The sequence below is a fragment of the Hydra viridissima genome, unplaced genomic scaffold, assembly GCF_058129835.1.
Source record: "Hydra viridissima isolate aposymbiotic clone 2 unplaced genomic scaffold, HvirCarnegie_v1 scaffold_2, whole genome shotgun sequence".
In the NCBI taxonomy this organism is placed as follows: domain Eukaryota; kingdom Metazoa; phylum Cnidaria; class Hydrozoa; order Anthoathecata; family Hydridae; genus Hydra; species Hydra viridissima.
The window spans coordinates 17,559,752-17,579,701 of record NW_028324301.1 but is presented as its reverse complement, the minus strand read 5'-3'; the positions used below and the strand labels follow the sequence as shown (position 1 = coordinate 17,579,701).

Genomic DNA, 19,950 nt, shown 5'->3' with positions numbered 1-19,950 from the left:
TAGCCATTTTTTAACTGTGTACATTTTCTTACACCAGTATATGTAAAAAATGTAATGAAGACAACTTGGATTCTTCTATATGGAAGTTCAATAGTATAAAACAATAATTTACAATTTTGAATAATTTCTAAAATCAAAATTAAGAATTATTACAATACTTTCATAATCTGGGAGTATTTACAAATATAAATTAGCACCAGTTTAGACGTTAAGTTCCACAACATGTGAGTATAAACACACCTTTAGTGCCAATGTAATATTTCTTTTCATGCTTTTTAAAATTCGATTCTCGAAGATAACTATTGTGACATTTCGGACAGGTAAATTTAGTTATTAGGCGTTCTTCTGTTTTTTTCAGCATTTTGGTTTCTTCTTCTGCAGTCAGCTTCTCTGTAGGAATTGCTGGTGGTATGAGCTCCAATTCAAAATCCTCTGATAACAAGTCCGCTAACTCTTAAAATCATCCATAACTATGTCAATTTCGTTTTCAATATTTTCAAGCAAAAAAGAATAATCTTCTTGATTAGTATTGAAGTTTTCTGTCATACTCATTTTATGTATCGCTGCTCAGAAAAATATTTTTAAAAATATTTTTATTGGATATTCTATTTGGATATTCTAATTGTTATCTAAACAATACCGTAACACGCATATCTTTTTTATGAAACAATGCGTTGAACGTCCATCTATTAATACGTCCTTGTTCATACTAAAGGTAAAACGCGATCTTTTTTTTTTTTTTTTAATCTTACACACCGTTCGTACTGACGATAAAAGCTGGTTTAATATTTCAGTATAAAATACTAAAAAAGTTAGTTAAAATATCATAATAATCTTTTAGTACCTTAATTTTAGAAGTGGAGATACGGACTCAAGAATTCTTTATTCATTTATGAACAAACACCCTAATCTCAAAAATCCATGCGAATTTCAGTTTTAACAGGATGCTATTTTGTTTTCAAATCATGATTAGTACCAAAGTTGGTACAAATCAAAGCAATCATTTTAGACTGAAATATTGTAAAGAGAATGTCATGCACTCAGCGAGCAATCCTACAAAACTTATGAGCCGCTAAAAATAAAAAATTATTTTCTGAATTCCTTTATGATTTTCATATTTTATCAGTCGCACGCGCGAATTTTTTCAGTTTGGACAAACCTGACCAACAAAAAACGATGTCTTTCTCTAGCGATGATATATTAACTAGATGTCTAACTTCACAAAAATTCTGTAAGAAAAAGTGAAGCAAGTTTTTTTATTTTTTAATACCGGTAGCCGTTTTATTTAAACTGACAATTCGTTTTGCTTTGCTTTGATTTATTATTGCGTTATTTCAGGCTGGCAAAACATATCTGGGCTGGCAAAAAATTAGCCTCACTGCAGAAGCGCGAGTTAGATATTTAGTTAATATATATGATTGTTCTCTAGTCAATCTATTAGCCACTTTCGCACAATATCTCCGTAAGGCATTTCGTTTGCACTAAACTGTAAAAATTTTCTTTTACAAGCATTTTAAGAAATCATTGCTATATCTGTTTTTTTTAACTATTCAGAGCATAACTGAAGATCTCGTTTTTTTTATATGTGTTTTCTAAAACCTAGAAAGAGTATTTGTTTTCTAACCTAGAAAGAATATTTTCTAAAATCTAGAAAGAGTATTTTCAGTGCTCTAACCCTAATTCTTTTTCTTTCCTCCCAAGTTTGCTCATTTGTCGTATCCTCTCATATCATATCAGAAATAATGATTTCCAAGTATTTTTTTTATGCTTCGATTAAACTTTCACCAGTGGTTTTATAAACTTAAAGATATTCAAAAAAACAAACTCGGTCTTTATAAAAGTTTCCGTCGCAGGATCAGCAACCTGGAACAAAGTTAAAAGAAAGAGTTAGAACGACGTGATATTGTTGATTTACCTCAGTAGGCACGCGAAGTTCAAAAAACGCTACAGACAGAACGTTCCCAATACGTGCAAAGTGATGTTGACTAGAAATAATGACGTCAGTTTTAAACGATCAATCGCTTTCACGCAATTGTGTGGTATTTACCACATTTAGTTCATAGACACATAAAAAATGAAGCGTTCAAACTTCAAATTAATAATTTTTTTTTCATCAAAGAAAAACTTATTCAATTAAAATGGATTGTCGTATGAATTATCTTGAATTTCCATCTTTTGCGTCTTGCACAAAATATCAACGAATTTCGATTTAAAAAAAATTTTTTTTTTTAAAGGCGGATTTAATAAAATAAGTTAGTACCAATATTGTTTATAACCTTTTTTTGTTTATAAATTTTATCATCTTAGTCTTAAAGAAAAGTTTAAAATAAACAATAACAGAAACAGCGCCTAAGGTTGCAGAATATGCAGCCATGACCGCCGAGAGGGGAGGGTGGACGGGGAAGATTCCCGGGGCCCCGTGTATGTACCAACAATTTTTTTAAAATATTTTTTAAAAGATTTAAATAGTTTTGACTTTTAAAAGATTTAATTAACTATCATTTTTTAATTTTCAATGACTAGAGCACGCTTCTATTGGTCCTGGGTTTATAATTAATCATAATGAGGGCCCCTTAAGAAAACTTCCCCAGAGCCCGAAATTTCTCTCGGTGGCTATGTATGCAGCATATATGAGATGTACCTGAAACATACAGGAGTTCATTATATTAGAAAAATAGAATACATCTCTGTAGCCTGTACAGAGAAATGTTACGTCTTAAATGAAACAGAAAAACGCATAACTAATAAACCGGTTACCTCCGAATAACTCCGAATATGTAATTGATGGAAAAGCGAAATTTGATTTACATATACTTTTATGCAAAAGCACATCTAGATGGGAGCGAACATCTGAGATGGCGTGTAGAAACAACTTAAAACTTAAGTCTAAAATAATAATACTCTGAAACTACGCTTATTTGTCAACAATCAATCTTAAAAATCTGAATATATATTGGATGTTTTTGTAATATATAGAATAGTAAATAACCATTTTGATTATATTTTTGACTTTTTTCTAAATTCAACTCTGCTCGTGTCTTCTTTTCTTGAAACACTTCTCCGTCCATTCTTCTATCTAAAAACACTCCTTCGTCCTTTCTTCTTCTATCTTAAATATTACTTATTACTTTCGTATACAAATATACAGCCCTAAACAAGCTGTTCAATGCACAAATCGATTAACTCGATTAACTAAAAAGTTGAGAAATGCGATAAAATAATTTTCTTTTTGAATAAAAATATTTATTCAAATGATCAGTTTAACTTTTTTAAAAACATTTATTCAAATAATCATTGTAAAAAAATACATTGTTAACTAAAAAAATGTTAAATCCAACAACCCAGTTATGTATTTTTGTGTTTTAGTAGAATACTTTTATAGTTTTCACTTAAATCTGACTGAACCATGTAACGTTGTTTTAATCTGACTGAACCTTGTAACGTTGCGTGAAAAAACAGAAAACTTGTTAAAGGGGAAAAACTGTGCGATAAATAAATGTAAGTTTTTAGTTATCCCCATTTTTTACTAATGCGAAATTAACACAATTCGGGGTGAAAAGTGAATCAGATCGTCTAAATAAAGTACAAGTTCAACAATCATTCATCTGAGAATTTAACTTATCATTCACTTGTTTGCGTTATAAACATTTGATTGGTTTTAAATATTCAAATACTTGCAAAAAGGAATATGAGTCTTTATGCTTAGGCAACGTCCGGATGTAAGTAGAATATCATTTTCAAATAATCCTCGTGCCATTACGGAAGCTTCATCAATACAAACAAAATAGGTCTTAAAGAGATTAAGCTATCTTTACAAGAACTTTATATGAACTTAATAAAAACAACTTCAGACAATAAATGTAAATGTAGATTTAAGAATTTTGTAAGTTATAGTTCTAAACAAATCGATAGCTGTATTTTCAATGTTTGGTCTTTCTTAGGTATTAAAAAATGAAAACCTCAATTTAAATCTGAAAAAAAAATTCCTTATCTAAGAATCAGCCACACATGCTGCAAGACCAATCTAAAGTTATATGACGCTCTTGTATCTAAAGATGGGACAAATGCTTTTTGTATTGTAAAATACAACAATTAAAGGGAACAATAAATTGACGTATAAATCAAAGTAAACGGAAAAAGTGATAATAGAAAATGAAAAATAAGAGAAGTACCAGTGACATTAGAATAAAAATGAAAGTGTATAGAAGTTTGAGGTTGTGATGTACAATTAGCTAATTTTTTGAAATAATTTAAATTCCAAAAAGGTTCTTATAAAACTTATCCGTCATTTTTTTGTTTTTTTCGTTTGTTTTTTTTTTTTAATTTTAGTTTACATTATTTACATGTCGTGATTTACATGTTATATAAATATATAAACTTGGAATCTGGAAGAAGATCATATTGAATCTGGAAGAAGATCATTGCAAATTTAAGTTTAAAACTTTCTTTATAATCAAACGTGAGTTTATGGGGAACACTTAAATTTTTAGTTACAAAAAAAAATACTTTTTTACTTGCGATTACGTTAACGACGTCAGAATACATCATTAACCCATCTAAAATACTTTAGCCTGAACAGTTTGAATTTACATCCCAAATCCTGGTAAAGCGAGACTTATGTAAACAAATCAGAGCTGGATCCGGGACTGGGATAATATTTTAAATGCGCTGCTTTCTGTTTACATAAATTTACAGCTGTGCATTTAAGCATGTATATTATAAAAGTTAGCAACCACGTATAGTAAGTAATTATTAATAATAGCAAAAATGATAAAGCTACTATATAACTTGTTTTGTGTAAATAAACAGAAGCTTGTTTTATGTTATTGCAAACAGAAGTTGGCAAAATCATGTTTTTAATGTATCGTAACCAGATAAAGGAATAGAATAAATTAGACTCAATTAGATTTTGACTAAAAATATTTTTTTGTATTTTTAATACTGCTGATTGTAAAAGATCTAATTATCTAATCTGTATATTACTTGTACTTTATATAATTCCTTTATTATTTGTAGAAATAGTTTAACCAAATCTCTTACAATGGTTGAATTTGATAAAGGGTTAATAAAATCAGATGATAATGATGATGATGATGACCAAGAACACTTTATTGCACGAAAGGTAAAATAACACAACAAGACTTTTGATTGTAAAAAAAATGTTTTTTCTCCTATAAAATTCACAAAATATTGGAGACAAATAGTCTATTAATAAGTTTGATGTCAGATGATTTTTAAGGTCCCCACCAGTCCAATTTGTGTGTAAAAACCTATCATTCTTCAGAGGGTTGGAGGGGACCTTTAAAGGGTAATTTTTTTCTAGGTATTCCAATTATCAGTTTTAGATAATGGACAGAATGAAATGTGGATGTGTTTAGTCAGCATAATTAGCAGAAAGTAATTAAAATGCTAATTTTTACCTAAAAGTGATGTATTACTATATATAACTGAGACTGATTTGTTCTTCTATTGAGTCTAATTCTATAAATAACTAATATATTTAACATAAGCAAAATTAGGGTTTAAGAGGGCTAGTGGAACCAAGATCCCATCTAGGTACCAGCAGTACCTCTCCATTAAAATCAGGCTGCTCTCAATTGTATTTCAAACTCTGTTAGAACTAGAATTATGGTTCTCAATGTATTTTTTGTATTGCACAATTTGCCAATAGGCTTTTATATCCTGGAATGATACAGGTAAGGACAATGCAGTTCTCAGAAACCAGACAGAGTAAAAAACAGACACTGATTTCCTTAAAATCTTTTTTTTTTTTGAGGCAAAGTCAAGTCATAGGACAGCTTTGTGCTCAATGTATGAATCTTGAGATAGTAAATAGCCTTTGCTATGAACCAAGCATTAGAAACACAGCCTGGAATTCAAATTTGGAAAAACATTTCAGAAAAAAAGGTAAGTAAGAGTAAATTCCAATAATTTTCTGTAATCTTCTCTGGGAAATATGTGAGTGTTCAGTGCAATTTTGCAGAACTGGATATTTTCTTTAAATTGAAAGGATCATTATTATCTTTAGTGTTATCCTGTTTGTCTGAAACCAATTAAACAAAAATTTCTGGTGCTGCTGTTTTGCCTGTGTTATTTTTCTCCCAAAAATGTTTGATATGAAGCTCATAAATATGCCTTTTACAGGCAAGCTGCAGTAAAACAGAATCCTGACTTTGGCTAAACCTGATTTTAGTTCCAGATGCCTTCCAGTATTTAAGGCAGTTGTGTCAAAATATAATCCCTTCATATAATTATACATTCCATAGTTTTCTAATACCTTGGCTAAAACATCATACTGAGCAGCTCCAGCTCCATGTTTCATAGCTAAAATACCTTAAGATTAATGTCTCCATCAATATTAGCTGATTCAGCAAACCTATCTTTTTTTTTTCTTCCCATCAGTGATATCTTCAATAATTTTTCCATAAAAGTGAGCTATCATGGCGAAAAGTGCTTCCTCAGCAGTTCTTTTAACCTCTCTCTTATGTTAAGCAGCTTTTTCCTGAATAGTTTTTCCTGAGTATAAACATTTTAAGCTCTTTCTGCCAATTATGCTGATTAAACACATCCATATTTCATTCTGCCCACTGCCTAAAAATGATAACTGGACTATATTGTAACATCTAAAAAAAAAATTACCTTTCAAAGTTAACTTTTAAGGTCCTCTCTAGCCCTCTGAAGAATGATAGATTTTTACACAAAAATTGGACTAGTGGGGAACTTAAAATCCATCTGACATCAAATTTTTTAGGCTTTATACTTTTGTATATATATATATGTGTGTGTGTGTGTGTGTGTGTGTGTGTGTGTGTGTGTGTGTGTGTGTGTGTGTGTGTGTGTGTGTGTGTGTGTGTGTGTGTGTGTGTGTGTGTGTGCACTTGCATGAACACACTTATCTTTTGTTAATTTAATACACCATAAATTATTATATATATAAATCATATATATATGTATATATATATATATATATATATATATATACATATAAAATCCTAATTTTTAATCATATATATATATATATATATATATATATATATATATATATATATATATATATATATATGTATATATATATATATATATATATATATATATATATATATATATATATGATTAAAAATTAGGATTTTATTCAGGCCAAACAAGCCAAGTTTGAAGTTAATGATGTTTCAAAAGACAATATGAAGTAAGTATATAACAATGTTTGTATAATTCTTTGCCTATATGTGTGTGTGTGTCAATATATATATATTAATATGTATGCACCACCGACAAAAAGTTTTAGACAGTATATAGAAATTTTTAGAATTTCTTTTCATACAACAAAAATTTAGATTTCAAATGAAATGGGTAAAAGAATATAATATCTGTGACAGAGAGAGAAAGAAAGCTATTTTTAAGTCCAAGTACAAAAAAGTTAAAGGTTTCTCAATGTTGTGTATAGAGAATGTTTCAATGGTTCCAGCTAAGTGGATCACATAAATGTAAGAAATTATCAGGAAGGCCAAGGAAGACAGTGAGAGTTCAAGACCAAGTAGCTAAAAACATATCATTGACAGATAGAAAACTCGCAGCTGAAAAGATAAAGTCCAGTAAAGCCAATTTAATGAAGTACTGGCTAGCACATCTTAGGTAAAGAATCATTTAAAAATTCAGACTTCTTGCCAGAGTGGCAGTTAACTAAACTAAGCAATTAAATTGGGTAAAACTGCATTAAAATTGGACAACAAAATAGTGGAATCAAGTTCTTTTGACCAATTAGTAAAAATTTAAAATATTTGGTTCCAAACACAGAGTATTCATAAGAAGATTTCCCGAAGAAAGTTTCTTTGAGAAAAAATGTCTGGTACTTACAGTTAAACATGGTGGAGTTTTGGTGAATGTTTAAGGATGTTTTGGAGGTAAAAATGTTTGAATCCTACACAAAATAGAAGTAACTATAGCAAAAGAAGTTTATAAGGGCATATTAGAAACTATAGTAGTTCCTTCTGGAGAGCAATTATTTGCTCAGCAGTACATTTTCATGCAAGAAAGTGATCCCAAACATACTAGCAAAAAATTTGTAAAAACTTTTTATAAGATTTGCAGCAACAAAAAATTTTGAAAATTATGGAGTGGCCACCACAGTCTTTGTATTTGAATCAAATGGAACTACTGTGGGAGGAATTGGATAGAAAAGTAAGACAGGCGACTGTCATCATCAAATGATCTCTGGAATATCTTGCTAACTTTCTGGAGTAAAATACAACCTGTGACATTACAAAAATTAAATAACAGGATGCCCAGAATCTGCAGAGCTGTCATTAAAAATCAAGGTGGATATTTTGACAAATCAAAAATATAGTTTAACAATAAAAAGGATATAATACCTTGTTGCTAATTCTGTTAATTAAGTTTAATCTTATTATGAAAGTTGCTTTATAGCTTATTGTAATAAAAAGTATTGTATAACCATTAATTTATAATAATATTCAAACCTATGTTGATAGTGTAAATGTAGTGTGTATATATATATATATATATGTGTGTGTGTGTGTGTGTGTGTGTGTGTGTGTGTGTGTGTGTGTGTGTGTGTGCGTGTGTGTGTGCGTGTGTGTGTGTGTATATATATAGTTTTATAAAATGGTTATTTATTCAAATGTAGAATTGGTGAAAAAAGTAATAAGTCACCCAGAGATTTGGACAGCAGTATAGACAACTGTTTTGGATATAGAGAAGCATCAAAATCTGAAATAACTTCTGCTGCTAATAGTGCTGTAACAAGTCATTCTTTGTTACTGCCTTCACTTTTAGCCAATGTTTCACATGAAGGATTTTCATTTGAACCTTTTGAGGTTTTAAACAATTTGACTAAGCAGTACAATAGTGCAAGCAGTGTGCTTCAGAATTTTTCATCTTTGCGACCATATATGGACATCAGTAGTAATAAATGCTTTGAAAATAATATTAGTAACAGTGGTTTGATAACAAAGTATTTTGATAGATTTCCATTGTCTGACTTCCCAAATAATTTATTACCTAACAAGGCTTCTGTTTCAACATCTAATTATCAGTTTGGTACCCCACCGTTACTGCAATCAAACTATAGCTCTATACCAAATTTGATCAGCTCAAAGCCATCATTGTCTTCCTCTGCATTTCAGCAGTTTTCACCATCCTACTTTTCTTCATTGGTTTCAAGTGGGTTTACAACATTAGGTTCAAATAGTTATACTTCATCTATGAATTCACAAAACTATTTTCACCCCAAGCTTGGTGCTTCTGACTCCTTGAATAACAATTTTTTGTACCCTAACAATCTGTTCAGTGGTATGGGAGCTAATAAACTTGCCTCTTATCCATATACTCAGGGTTCTACTCACATCTATCCACCATATCTAAATAATAATATGTTTTCATCAAATACACATGTGCTTGGCAATTCTCTTAATCAGGTAATTCCAGACTCGGCTTATAGTAACAATTCTATGATGTCTGGTGGAAGCAACACTATACAATCAACTGAAGCAACAGAATCAGTCACAGGTTTGTAAAGTATGGTATGTAAAGAACTTTTTTTTTTAAAAAAAATATTCTTTACACACTATTATTATTATTATTCTTTGATATTTTTTAAAATAAATGTTACTTTTGTTATGTAACATTTTATGAGTTAACACTATGAAACATGGTATTAAAATTTAGTTTTCTTTATTTTACTGTTACAAAAAGAAATATTCATTAATTTTTTGAGAAATGCTTTTTATTGCTAGAGTCGTCATTTTCTCCAACAATACCTATTGGTGTTGATAATCCACATTCTCAACATGATTTTGATTCCCGCATTCAATTTGAGGTAAAGTAGTTGAATTCATGACCATATTGGCTGCATGATAATAAAATTGCTATCATTATCAACAAAATGATATTTGACAACTCTTTTTGAAAGGTTTTTTTTTTTTTTTTTTTTTTTTTAGAATAGTACTTATAACAGTCTTTATTGTGATTTAAACCAACCATCTACTAGTTTATATAACAATGAAAAACCAACAAAAAGAAAAAGTAAACCACTATCTACTACGAAGAAAACTTCAAAATCAAAGAAAAGTGTAAATAGTGAACTTGATCATAATATAGAGGTTTTTGAATTTTTTACTTTCTTTATGAGTTTTTCAAATTTTTGTCTTAACATTTAGTATTAGTAGGAGATAATTGTTTTAGAGGGTATTCATTTGGGACTTAGATGATGTTATCATTGCTTTGCATTCTCTAGTGACTGGTGATTATTCTACAAAGTTTGGAAAGGCAAGTTGCATTTTGTTAAGTTATATTCCTGTTATAGATATAAGTGCATGAACATATTGCTATTTTATTTTACTAAAATACACAGCTATATCTTATCTAAATATTTTTTTCAATTATGGTTTTTGTATTTATTTAAATATTTTCTTAGGATCTCTCATCTACTGCTTCCTTAGGACTTCGGATAGAAGAGTTTATACATGATCTAGCTGTTACTTTTTTCTTTTTTAATGATTTGGAGGTATTTTTTGATGTTTCTTATTTTTTGATAAATATTTCTTATTTTAACTATCTTACAGTGCATCAACATTTATTTTTATGTCTTTTTCTATTTTTTTAGGAATACAATCAAACTCATATTGATGATGTTTCAGTTGATGACAATTTACAAGATATAAGGTTTTTAAGTTCTTTGCTATGTAATTTTAGACTTGTAATTGTTTGAATACTATTTTTAAATATTTAACAGTTATGACTTCTTAGTATAAGTAGCATCAGAAAAGTTTTATTATGGGAAATCTTCTTTACTCAGAAATGCAGATAACATATTTTCTTTCTTTTAGTGATTATAGTTTTGAAACAGATGGTTTCAGTAGTAGCACATCAAATAACATGCTGCAGTTTCCAACAAGTGGTAGAAGAGGTCTTGATTGGATGAGAAAACTAGCATATCGTTACAGGCGTGTCAGAGAAATGTACAGCAATCATCATAATGACATAGAAGGTTCATGTTTTTTTTTCAAATGTCTTGCGTATAGGTGTGCCTAAAATTTTATTTTTACTTTTTACTGCTTTGCCTCAAAAATATTCTTAAATAAAAAAAAATGTCAAGATAACCCAAAATAACTACTAAATACTTTTTTGTCAAGTTAGAACCAATCCCAGATGAGTGTTGTGAACCAAAAGATTTAACAATAGCCTTAAAAAATATATTTCTTTCAAAGCATTTTAGTTAGCAAAGCTGTTTAAATAGCTGTCATAAAACTGGTTTACATAAAGGCTCAATAGATTAAGGTGGTGTTTACATGGAGTTTCTTAGTCCATAGAAAAGTAGAAACAAGTTTTTAGTGATGAAACTTCAAACTACTAAACAGGAATGCCAAGTTTCTTGTAAATAGATTTTGAAAACTTTAGCAACCATTTTTTAGAACTAAGGTAGCCGTGGTATATGGGGTTGCTTCCCTTTTAATGGAAGTTTTTTAGATTTGCGCAACATCTACACAGGTTGAGTCAACCAATAATCCTACATAGAAATGATAGGGCAGGGCAGAAGCCATGCAACTCTCACAAAAGAAAGTAATCAAAATTGAATAATGCTGTGGTTTGCTCGATCACTGGTTTGTATCTATCAAATCTATTTGAGCTTGGATGGACCAAGACTTGACCATGGTGAGTGCAACTATAATACCAAGCAAGAACTGAAAACCATTTTGATCAGGGTTCCAACTTAAATCTCCAATAATTTTGTAAAATACAAGGAAAAAGTCTGTGGGGCTATATTTGTTCTTTTGTTGGATTATTTAATTTCAAACATTTTTTATCAATTTTATTTTGTAAACTTTTTCTTTTAAATGTAATATATATATATATATATATATATATATATATATATATATATATATATATATATATATATATATATATATATATGATTTATATATATACATATATATATGATTTATATATATAATAATTTATGGTGTATTAAATTAACAAAACTTACCTAATTACATTTTTTTGAAAACATTTTATGTAATTGAATTTAACAACTTTATTAGTAACAAATTTGATTTAAAAATTTATGAACTATAAATGTTTGTAAATACCCTACTTTTCTTTCAAATTACTTATATTTACATATGAATTTTAAAAATATTTACCCAACTAATTAACAGCTCTAAATATTCAAATCAATAAACATTAATAAACAAGATTTGTTTAGTTAACATACATATACATATAAATAACTCTTTTGAAGTCAGCAATTTTTGACAAAATTATATCTAATCTATATCAGGTCTCAGCCATGTATCTGTTATTTTACATATATAGTATAGTTTTTTTCTCTCTTTTTTAGAAATGATTAGTTTGAATAAACGAGATCAATGGATTCCATTGCGAATGGAATTAGATCAAATGACTGACTCTTGGCTTAACTTAGCACATAAATCTCTTTATCTCATTTATCGCAGGTATTTGTTTTTTGTATTTTGTTTCAACTGTATTGTGCCTCTAATAAATTTTCCAATCATAGAAAACTCTTTTTCACCACATGTTAATTGATTAGGAATGAAGTATGACACACAAGCTGGATATTACTATGAGGATTTTCAATTTGGTTGTTAATGCTAGTAATCAAACACAACTTCTGTTTCACAGATGGTGGATCCACATTATTTTACTTATTAGTTGTGTTCAATAGAGGATATTTGACTTTAGAGAATATTGAGTCTCTTTATTTATCTTTGGGGATTCTGATAAGCATGTATTAGAATGTTCGACAGTTGATTTCTTTAAAGTCAGAACATTTTTATCATTTGTAGAAATCTTTCTCTTTCTGGAAGCTAAGATTTAATCTTTGTTAGAAACAATAACTGCTGTCTTCATTATTTAATTAGCTTCTCTTATTTTCTTTTGAGGAAAAGTAATTTTTTTCTGTTTAATATCAGCTACCACTTCAATTTTACGAGAGCTACTTGAATTTACCATCTTATAATGACAACAGTTTATGCAACTTGAAAACTCTCAAATGTAACTTTTAAATTTGCAAATGTGGTGTCAAAGTTAACAGTTTTGTGGCCAATTTCTTTCTGTTTGTAAATAATAGTGTGAATCTTTCATGATTGTTGTTATGGTTGTTGTTAATATTGGGATTGTAGTTATACTACTAGCAAAACTAGTTGTGGTAATAAATTTGTTTTTATAGACAAGCAAAATTGCCCCAAAAAGAATGTCTCACCTTAAAGTGATTACCATTCATTGCAAGTGATATCATTGCAAGAGTTACTCTAAAATGCACAATTTAAGCAGTTTAAATTTTTTGTAAAATAAAATCTGATTTTATAACAAAAGAATTGAGTTAAAAGTTTTTGTGAATAGGTTTTTTTGTTTTTTTTTAGGACAAACTGTTTAAATGTCCTGGTCACCAAAACACACCTCATTCAGACCTTTTCTAAATGCCTGCTGTTTAAACTGGAGAACTTCTTTCCAATCGAAAATATCTACTCAGCTAGTAAAGTTGGTAAGCAAGTTTCTGCTCTGTAATCATTTTAGCTTATTATACAGCTGATATTTTAAGAAATAAAAATGCTTAAAACAATTGACATGCTGTAATACATTCCATTTAACTCATATATTTCTTATTCGATATAAAGATCCATGTTTTCATTGTTGTTTTCAAAATTATAAAACTTTAAACTACTATATGTACTTGTTGCAGTTTGAATTAATTTTACCTGCATTTTTTGCTTGTTACTCAACCTCTTGGTTTTTAGTGTAGGTACTTTTATTAACTTATAAATAATTTAATATTTATATGATATTTTCTATTTTAAATTTGTAAAAAGAAAGGTTAAATTTTGTAATTTTAAATTGACATAAAAATTAAATAACAATTTGTTTTTTTTTTGTTTGTTTTTCTAGGCAAAGAAGCTTGCTTTCAGCGTATTCAAACCAGATTTGGTCCCAAATGCACTTATGTTGTGATAGGTAGTGGAAGAGATGAAGAAGCTGTCTGTAAACAGGTATTACTATTTTTTTCAGATTTATCTTAAAGAAGCAACAATTATCTTATTGGATGTAGATCTATCTATGTTAAAGAAAATAGTTGATTGATGGTCAGATTATGTATGTTATTTTAATTCTTTTTAATGATAGGTAGTGGTTTTTATTTTGATCTTTTTGTATTACAATTTTACTCTTATTTTTCTAATCTTAGGCCATTAACATTTAGATGGCTGTTTGATATTGCCTACATTATTTTATGAAATGTAAAAAAAAAATTTTACTTTGTTGATTTCTTGTTTCTTTACACAAAAATATAAGTTAACAAATTGTTGAATGTAAATGAAGACCAACTTGACAGAAAAAATGAATGCAAGTAAACTACTTTTCATCATAATTTTATGTTGAAAGAATTTTAAATTAATAAAAAACAAAGCACAGAGTTTGATTGACTACTTGTTTATAACATCAATGATGTTTTAACTTGTTATGTGCTTGTTTTTTTTGTTTTTTTTTGTTTTTTCTTTGTTTTTTTTCTTTCTCTAAAACAGGTTTTTCCTATCTTAAATTATGATTTTAATTGAAAGCTTGGTGGAAAGAAGGTGAGGGGGTCATTCGAAGGGTAGGTTTTGTAATTATTTTTGAAAATATAATTCGTTTTTAAATCTAAAACTTCAAATTTTTTTTTTAAGTTAGGATTTCCGTTCTGGCACATTAACAACCATTCCGATCTCATCAACCTGCAACATGCTCTGGAGCTTTGTCATTTATAAAGTGTAAATAAAGCTTTATTTTTTTTACTTTAGTGCATTTTTGTTCTTTTATGAATAAAAATATTGAGAGTTGTTAAGAGGTTTCTTGTTTTATATTTTCTATTTATATTAACAGCCAACCTATAAACACCTCAAGCCACACTTGTCAAACGCAAATCATGAAATGATTGCAATTAATGCCTCTTTCTGCATGATCCAAATGATGATTGTTGTTATCAATACCTTAGCATTTCAATAAAAGTTTTGTTCGTTTGTGATTTACCTTATTTGGAAATGGTATGGAGTTGATTTTTAGACCTGATATTACATAATAAACGATTCAACTTTGATAAGATTGCTGCTAAAGTTCGATTGACATTTTAGTTAAAAATAGAAAAGAAGTTTTCAATCAAAAATACACACTAGTGTCTAAACAGATTTTATGTGCTAAAAACAGATTTATTTTTTAATTTTATTTTTTATACAGTTTTCTAGATAAACATTTACAAATTTTGTCTATTTTTAAATTATTATTTTCTATTTGTAATATTGTTTTTAATGAAATTTTTTTATTCTGCTGTGTTTTGTTTCCCATAAACTATTCATCGAAAGTTCAAAAATTTATTTTTATTTCGGTTGTTTATATAAATGTATCTAAAGATATTCTATATAATATATGTATGATACAATTATTTAGTTTTAAATTAGTCTAATTTTCAACAGCAAACTTTCTGACTACCCAATTTTAAATTCTTTTTTATTTTATTTTTATTTATTTTAATTTAAAATTTTACTTTTCAGTGTTTCATTAAACTTTATTTTTTAAAAAATAACAGTCCAAAGAATAATGGCACATAAGGTGAATTATAATTATTGTTATTAATGATATTTTAGGGTTGCTTATAATTCACTTGTAGATATAGCAATCTTGCAAAAAAAAAAAAAACAAGAGACGAAATTCGATAAGCACGCTGTTTGTTCTAAGTTTTTGACTCGTTGAAAAGGAAAAGAGCGCGCTGAGATCAATAGCAGCATAAAATACTTCAACTCATTCATCTAACGATCTGCGTATCGTTTCAATTCCATATCGTTATCATTCCGATATGATATCGGGAAAAAAAAAATCATCGGAATGACGAGAGTTCTGGTATATATACCGAGATTTAAACTAACTACAATACCGGTTAAAATTTTTATAACGATATTACGTCGTAATCATTCCGATGACACTTTTTTTATCTGATATCATATCGGTAATGATAACGATATGGAAATGAAACGATACGCAGACCCTTAAATTCATCCTTTATTGTGACAAATTAAAAAATGAAAGAAATCACAAACAAGTTTTACTTTTTACTCAAAAAAGAGTAAACTGAGTGGTGAGTAAACTGAAGGATGAGTAAACAGTTTAGCTTCAAATTCAGTTCTTTTTTTTTTAAAAGAAAAAATGTTTTTAGATTTTTTTGTTTTATTTTATAGAGAATTTTTTGCACTACATAAATATATGTATAAATTTAAAAAAATAAATTTTAAATTTTGAAAATTTTAAAAAAAACAAAAAAAAAACGATTTTTATGAAAAAAAAAGTTTACTTTTCCCTTTATAATTTTGAGAAAAACAAAAAACAAAAAAACAAACCAAAGTTAAATTTTGATAACAATTAAGATGTTTTAAAAAAATCAAACTAAATTAAGTTAAAATAAGATGAAAACTAATCTCATTAGAAATTAAATATACAAAAAAAAAACTATTCTTTAGTTAAACTTGAGTTGTTTCATGGTCCGCGGTATTTTTCCATGTAAAAAAAACATTTCAACAGTTTTGTATTTTTTGGGTAAACACAATTGGCAAACCTAACTCTTGCAACTAGAAGCTTCACGCTGGTACCCCATGTTGTTTTGAGTTGACAATGCTTCTTCCTAAACTCTGCGACGCGTATGTTGTATGCCTCTGAAACTTTACTGAGTGATATTTTGCCTTTTTTGATTTGTTCTGCCGCAAGTTACGAATCTCTTCAGTGTAAGTTGTTGAGTTTAACGAAGGTAAGTACTAGTCATTTTTTTGTTTTAAAACTTTTTGGGCAGCAAAAGTTACTTACGTTTTAATTATCAATTGATTTTGCCGCGCTCATCTTAATACAAAAGTGTGAGCAATTAGCATGTTTACTTTTCCCCCGATAAACATTTCTTCGGTTTTTCGTTCATAACTCTTGTCCGGAACAAGCGGGTTCAACTTTAAAAAATTAAATTTTCTACAAAATTTCCTCTTTTTTAGTTTAGTAGAATTTAGTTTTTAGAGTTTGAGGTCAAATTTTTTTGAAAAAGAATTTGACCTCAAACTCTCAAAACTAAAACTAAATTCTACTCCTTTTTTTTTTTACAAGGTGAAAAGTTTAAAGTTTGCTAAGATACAAATGAATTTAGAAAAAAAAAATTATTTATTTTTCTTTAGATGGAGTAGAAAATTCTTTACTAAACGGTGCCACGCCTTTATAATAATTTTTTGTTTTTAGCATTAAATAAATACGAAGAAACAAAATCACTAAAAAAAGCGTTATGCTTTTTAAACCGTTAAACCGTTCGCTTTTTTTTTTAAAAAAAAAAACAGATTTGCTTCTATGTTTATTTGCATTTCTCGAACATATCATCTACCCAAGTAGATTTTAAATTATTTTAAAATTTCACTGCACGTTATTTTTTATTTTCAAAACTTCACGTGACTCTTAAACACCTTAACGCGCACACTCGAATAAAATCGAGCGAGGTTAACCAACGGAAATTCGCATACAGGAGTTAAAGTCGACACTTTTTGCGTAACTATAATAATTACAATCGAATTTTTATTTTGTATTTATTTGTTTTTATTATAAATATTACGCAAAAATGTAGTTTTGATAAATAAAATATTCATAAAATAGAAAGATTTCATTATTTCACACAATACTTTGTTTGAAATTTCAATATTACACAAAATTTTATAGGTTTTCGTTAGCAAATAATTCATCAAAGCACGAGCCATCCGATTTTAAAATTTCACAAATTTCTAAAAAAAGTCAATATACAACGCTGCTCAAAAGTTTAGTATGCAGCGGAATTAAATTTACTTTTTTTCTTTAGAACTTAAAAAATAGAAGAAAAGATAAAATTTTTTAGTTATTTCTAAAAAAAAAATCATTCTTTAGAATATTTAGATTACATTAAAAGAAAAAAAAGAGAAAGTAAACTTTTTGGAATAAATTAATCATAAATAAGATAAGAATTAAAAAGCTGCTCATAAGTTTAGCACGCTTGGTTTTGAAGTGGTTTTTAGGTCGAGCCTTAGTAAGGAATGTGACCACCTCTATTTTTTAATGCATAATGTACATCTTCTTCTTACAGAATCGAAATGTTTACGACGATATTCAACTGTTAAACCGTTAAACGACTCTTAAATTATCTCTTATATCTTCAGCTGAAATTACTGTTTCTTTGGTAAGTTTTCGGTCCAGCACGTTCCAAACATTTCTCATTTGGATTTAGATCAGGTGATCTAGTTAGCCTCTGAAGTATCTTGATATTGTTTTGCTCAAACCATTGTTACAGATTCTGCATTATGGCATAGAGTGTTGTCTTGTTGAAACACCCACTTAGGTTCATTACCAAAAAATTGTCCTTGATTGGTATTAAATAGTTTTCAAGGGTGTCAATTTATCTATGTTGGACCATTCGACCGTTGTATAACATGTGTAGACCTGGGTTATCAAATGTAATACAGCCCCAAATATCAAATGAACCACCTCCACCTTGTAGCCTTAGTACAATAAAGCGACTTGTATACATTTCATTGTGGTGCCTATGGACAATTACTTTTCATTATGGTGCCTATGGACAATTGTTCATACAATTTAGGACGGTGTAATTTGATTCATCACTAAAAACAATTCTTCTTAATCAATTATTACTCATTTTAAAAATTGCTTTACAAAATTTAGTTCGTTTTAAAGGTCTGTTGTTTTTAAAAATTGCTTTCTGTCAGCAACATTTAATTTCTCTGCGTGCTAAACTTTTGAGCAACGTATTTATTTTGGTGACTCTTAATCATGATAATGTTGAATTTGATCATTTCACTCAATACTTCGCTTTATTTTCAACTTTAATATTAACGCAGTTTAAAAAATTGTTAACTTTGCCAGCGAATAACTTCAGTAAATTTTAAATAATCATTACCATTTTTTTATAGATTTATATACACGACGTCACAAAAAATATAAAAAATAAAAAATAATTATAAAATCCAATATAAGAATGCTCTTTTTCAATTTATTCTTAGATGACCAAAGTTATATGATGAGCTGACCTTTGGCGATATTACGTTACTTTACCAAAATTTTATTAATGATTATTACACAAGAACATATTCTTTAAATTCTTTTTGTATTTTAAAGTGTGGACAAACAAAAATGATAATAATAATAATAATAAAAATAATAATAATAATAGTAATAATAATAATAATAATAATAATAATAATAATAATAATAATAATAATAATAATAATAATAATAATAATAATAATAATAATAATAATAACAATAATAATAATAATAATAATAAAAATAATAATAATAAAAATGATAATAATAATAATAATAATAATAATAATAATAATAACAATAATAATAATAATAATAATAATAATAATAATAATAATAATAATAATAATAATAATAATAATAATAATAATAAAAATAATAATAATAATAATAATAATAATAATAATAATAATAATAATAATAATAATAATAAAAATGATAATAACAATAATAATAATAATAATAATAATAATAATAATAATAATAATAATAATAATAATAAAAATGATAATAATAATAATAATAATAATAATAATAATAATAATAATAATAATAATAATAATAATAATAATAATAATAATAAAAATGATAATAACAATAATAATAATAATAATAATAATAATAATAATAATAATAATAATAATAAAAATGATAATAATAATAATAATAATAATAATAATAATAATAATAATAATAATAATAATAAAAATGATAATAATAATAATAATAATAATAATAATAATAATAATAATAATAATAATAATAATAATAATAATAATAATAATAATAATAATAATAATAATAATAATAATAATAATAAACATGATAAGTATGATCGAT

At 27.4% G+C, this 19,950-nt stretch overlaps 1 protein-coding gene across 9 annotated transcripts; it reads left to right on the top strand.

The window, feature by feature from the left end:
- Window positions 1-4,602: 4,602 nt before the first annotated feature.
- LOC145187158 (uncharacterized) lies at window positions 4,603-15,445 on the top strand. 9 transcript variants are annotated; one of them, XR_016449464.1, is made up of 16 exons: window positions 4,622-4,741; window positions 5,017-5,122; window positions 7,125-7,186; window positions 8,645-9,525; window positions 9,753-9,835; window positions 9,957-10,118; window positions 10,201-10,284; window positions 10,433-10,522; window positions 10,622-10,680; window positions 10,845-11,005; window positions 12,359-12,473; window positions 13,401-13,522; window positions 13,924-14,024; window positions 14,556-14,606; window positions 14,697-14,780; window positions 14,893-15,154. XR_016449464.1 is itself a non-coding variant. In XM_090077266.1 (15 exons), exons 2-15 carry the CDS (start codon window positions 5,042-5,044, stop codon window positions 14,942-14,944), a joined length of 2,121 nt encoding a protein of 706 aa, XP_089933392.1. In that variant the 5' UTR covers window positions 4,603-4,741; window positions 5,017-5,041; the 3' UTR covers window positions 14,945-15,445. The 9 variants fall into 9 exon arrangements, 7 of the variants coding, with proteins under 7 accessions (XP_089933392.1, XP_089933394.1, XP_089933396.1 ...); XM_090077266.1 differs by lacking the exon at window positions 14,556-14,606 and having other exon boundaries at window positions 4,603-4,741; window positions 7,137-7,186; window positions 14,701-14,780; window positions 14,893-15,445; XM_090077268.1 differs by lacking the exon at window positions 14,556-14,606 and having other exon boundaries at window positions 4,603-4,741; window positions 7,137-7,186; window positions 14,893-15,445.
- The last annotated feature ends 4,505 nt before the right edge of the window (window positions 15,446-19,950 follow it).

Coding starts and splice junctions, on each gene's coding strand:
- LOC145187158 (XM_090077265.1), top strand. CDS start 5,042: ATGGTTGAATTTGATAAAGGGTTAATAAAATCAGATGATAATGATGAT. Junction 9,836..9,956: donor ATTCCCGCATTCAATTTGAG/GTAAAGTAGTTG, acceptor TTTTTTTTTTAG/AATAGTACTTATAACAGTCT. Junction 14,781..14,892: donor AGCTTTGTCATTTATAAAGT/GTAAATAAAGCT, acceptor TTATATTAACAG/CCAACCTATAAACACCTCAA.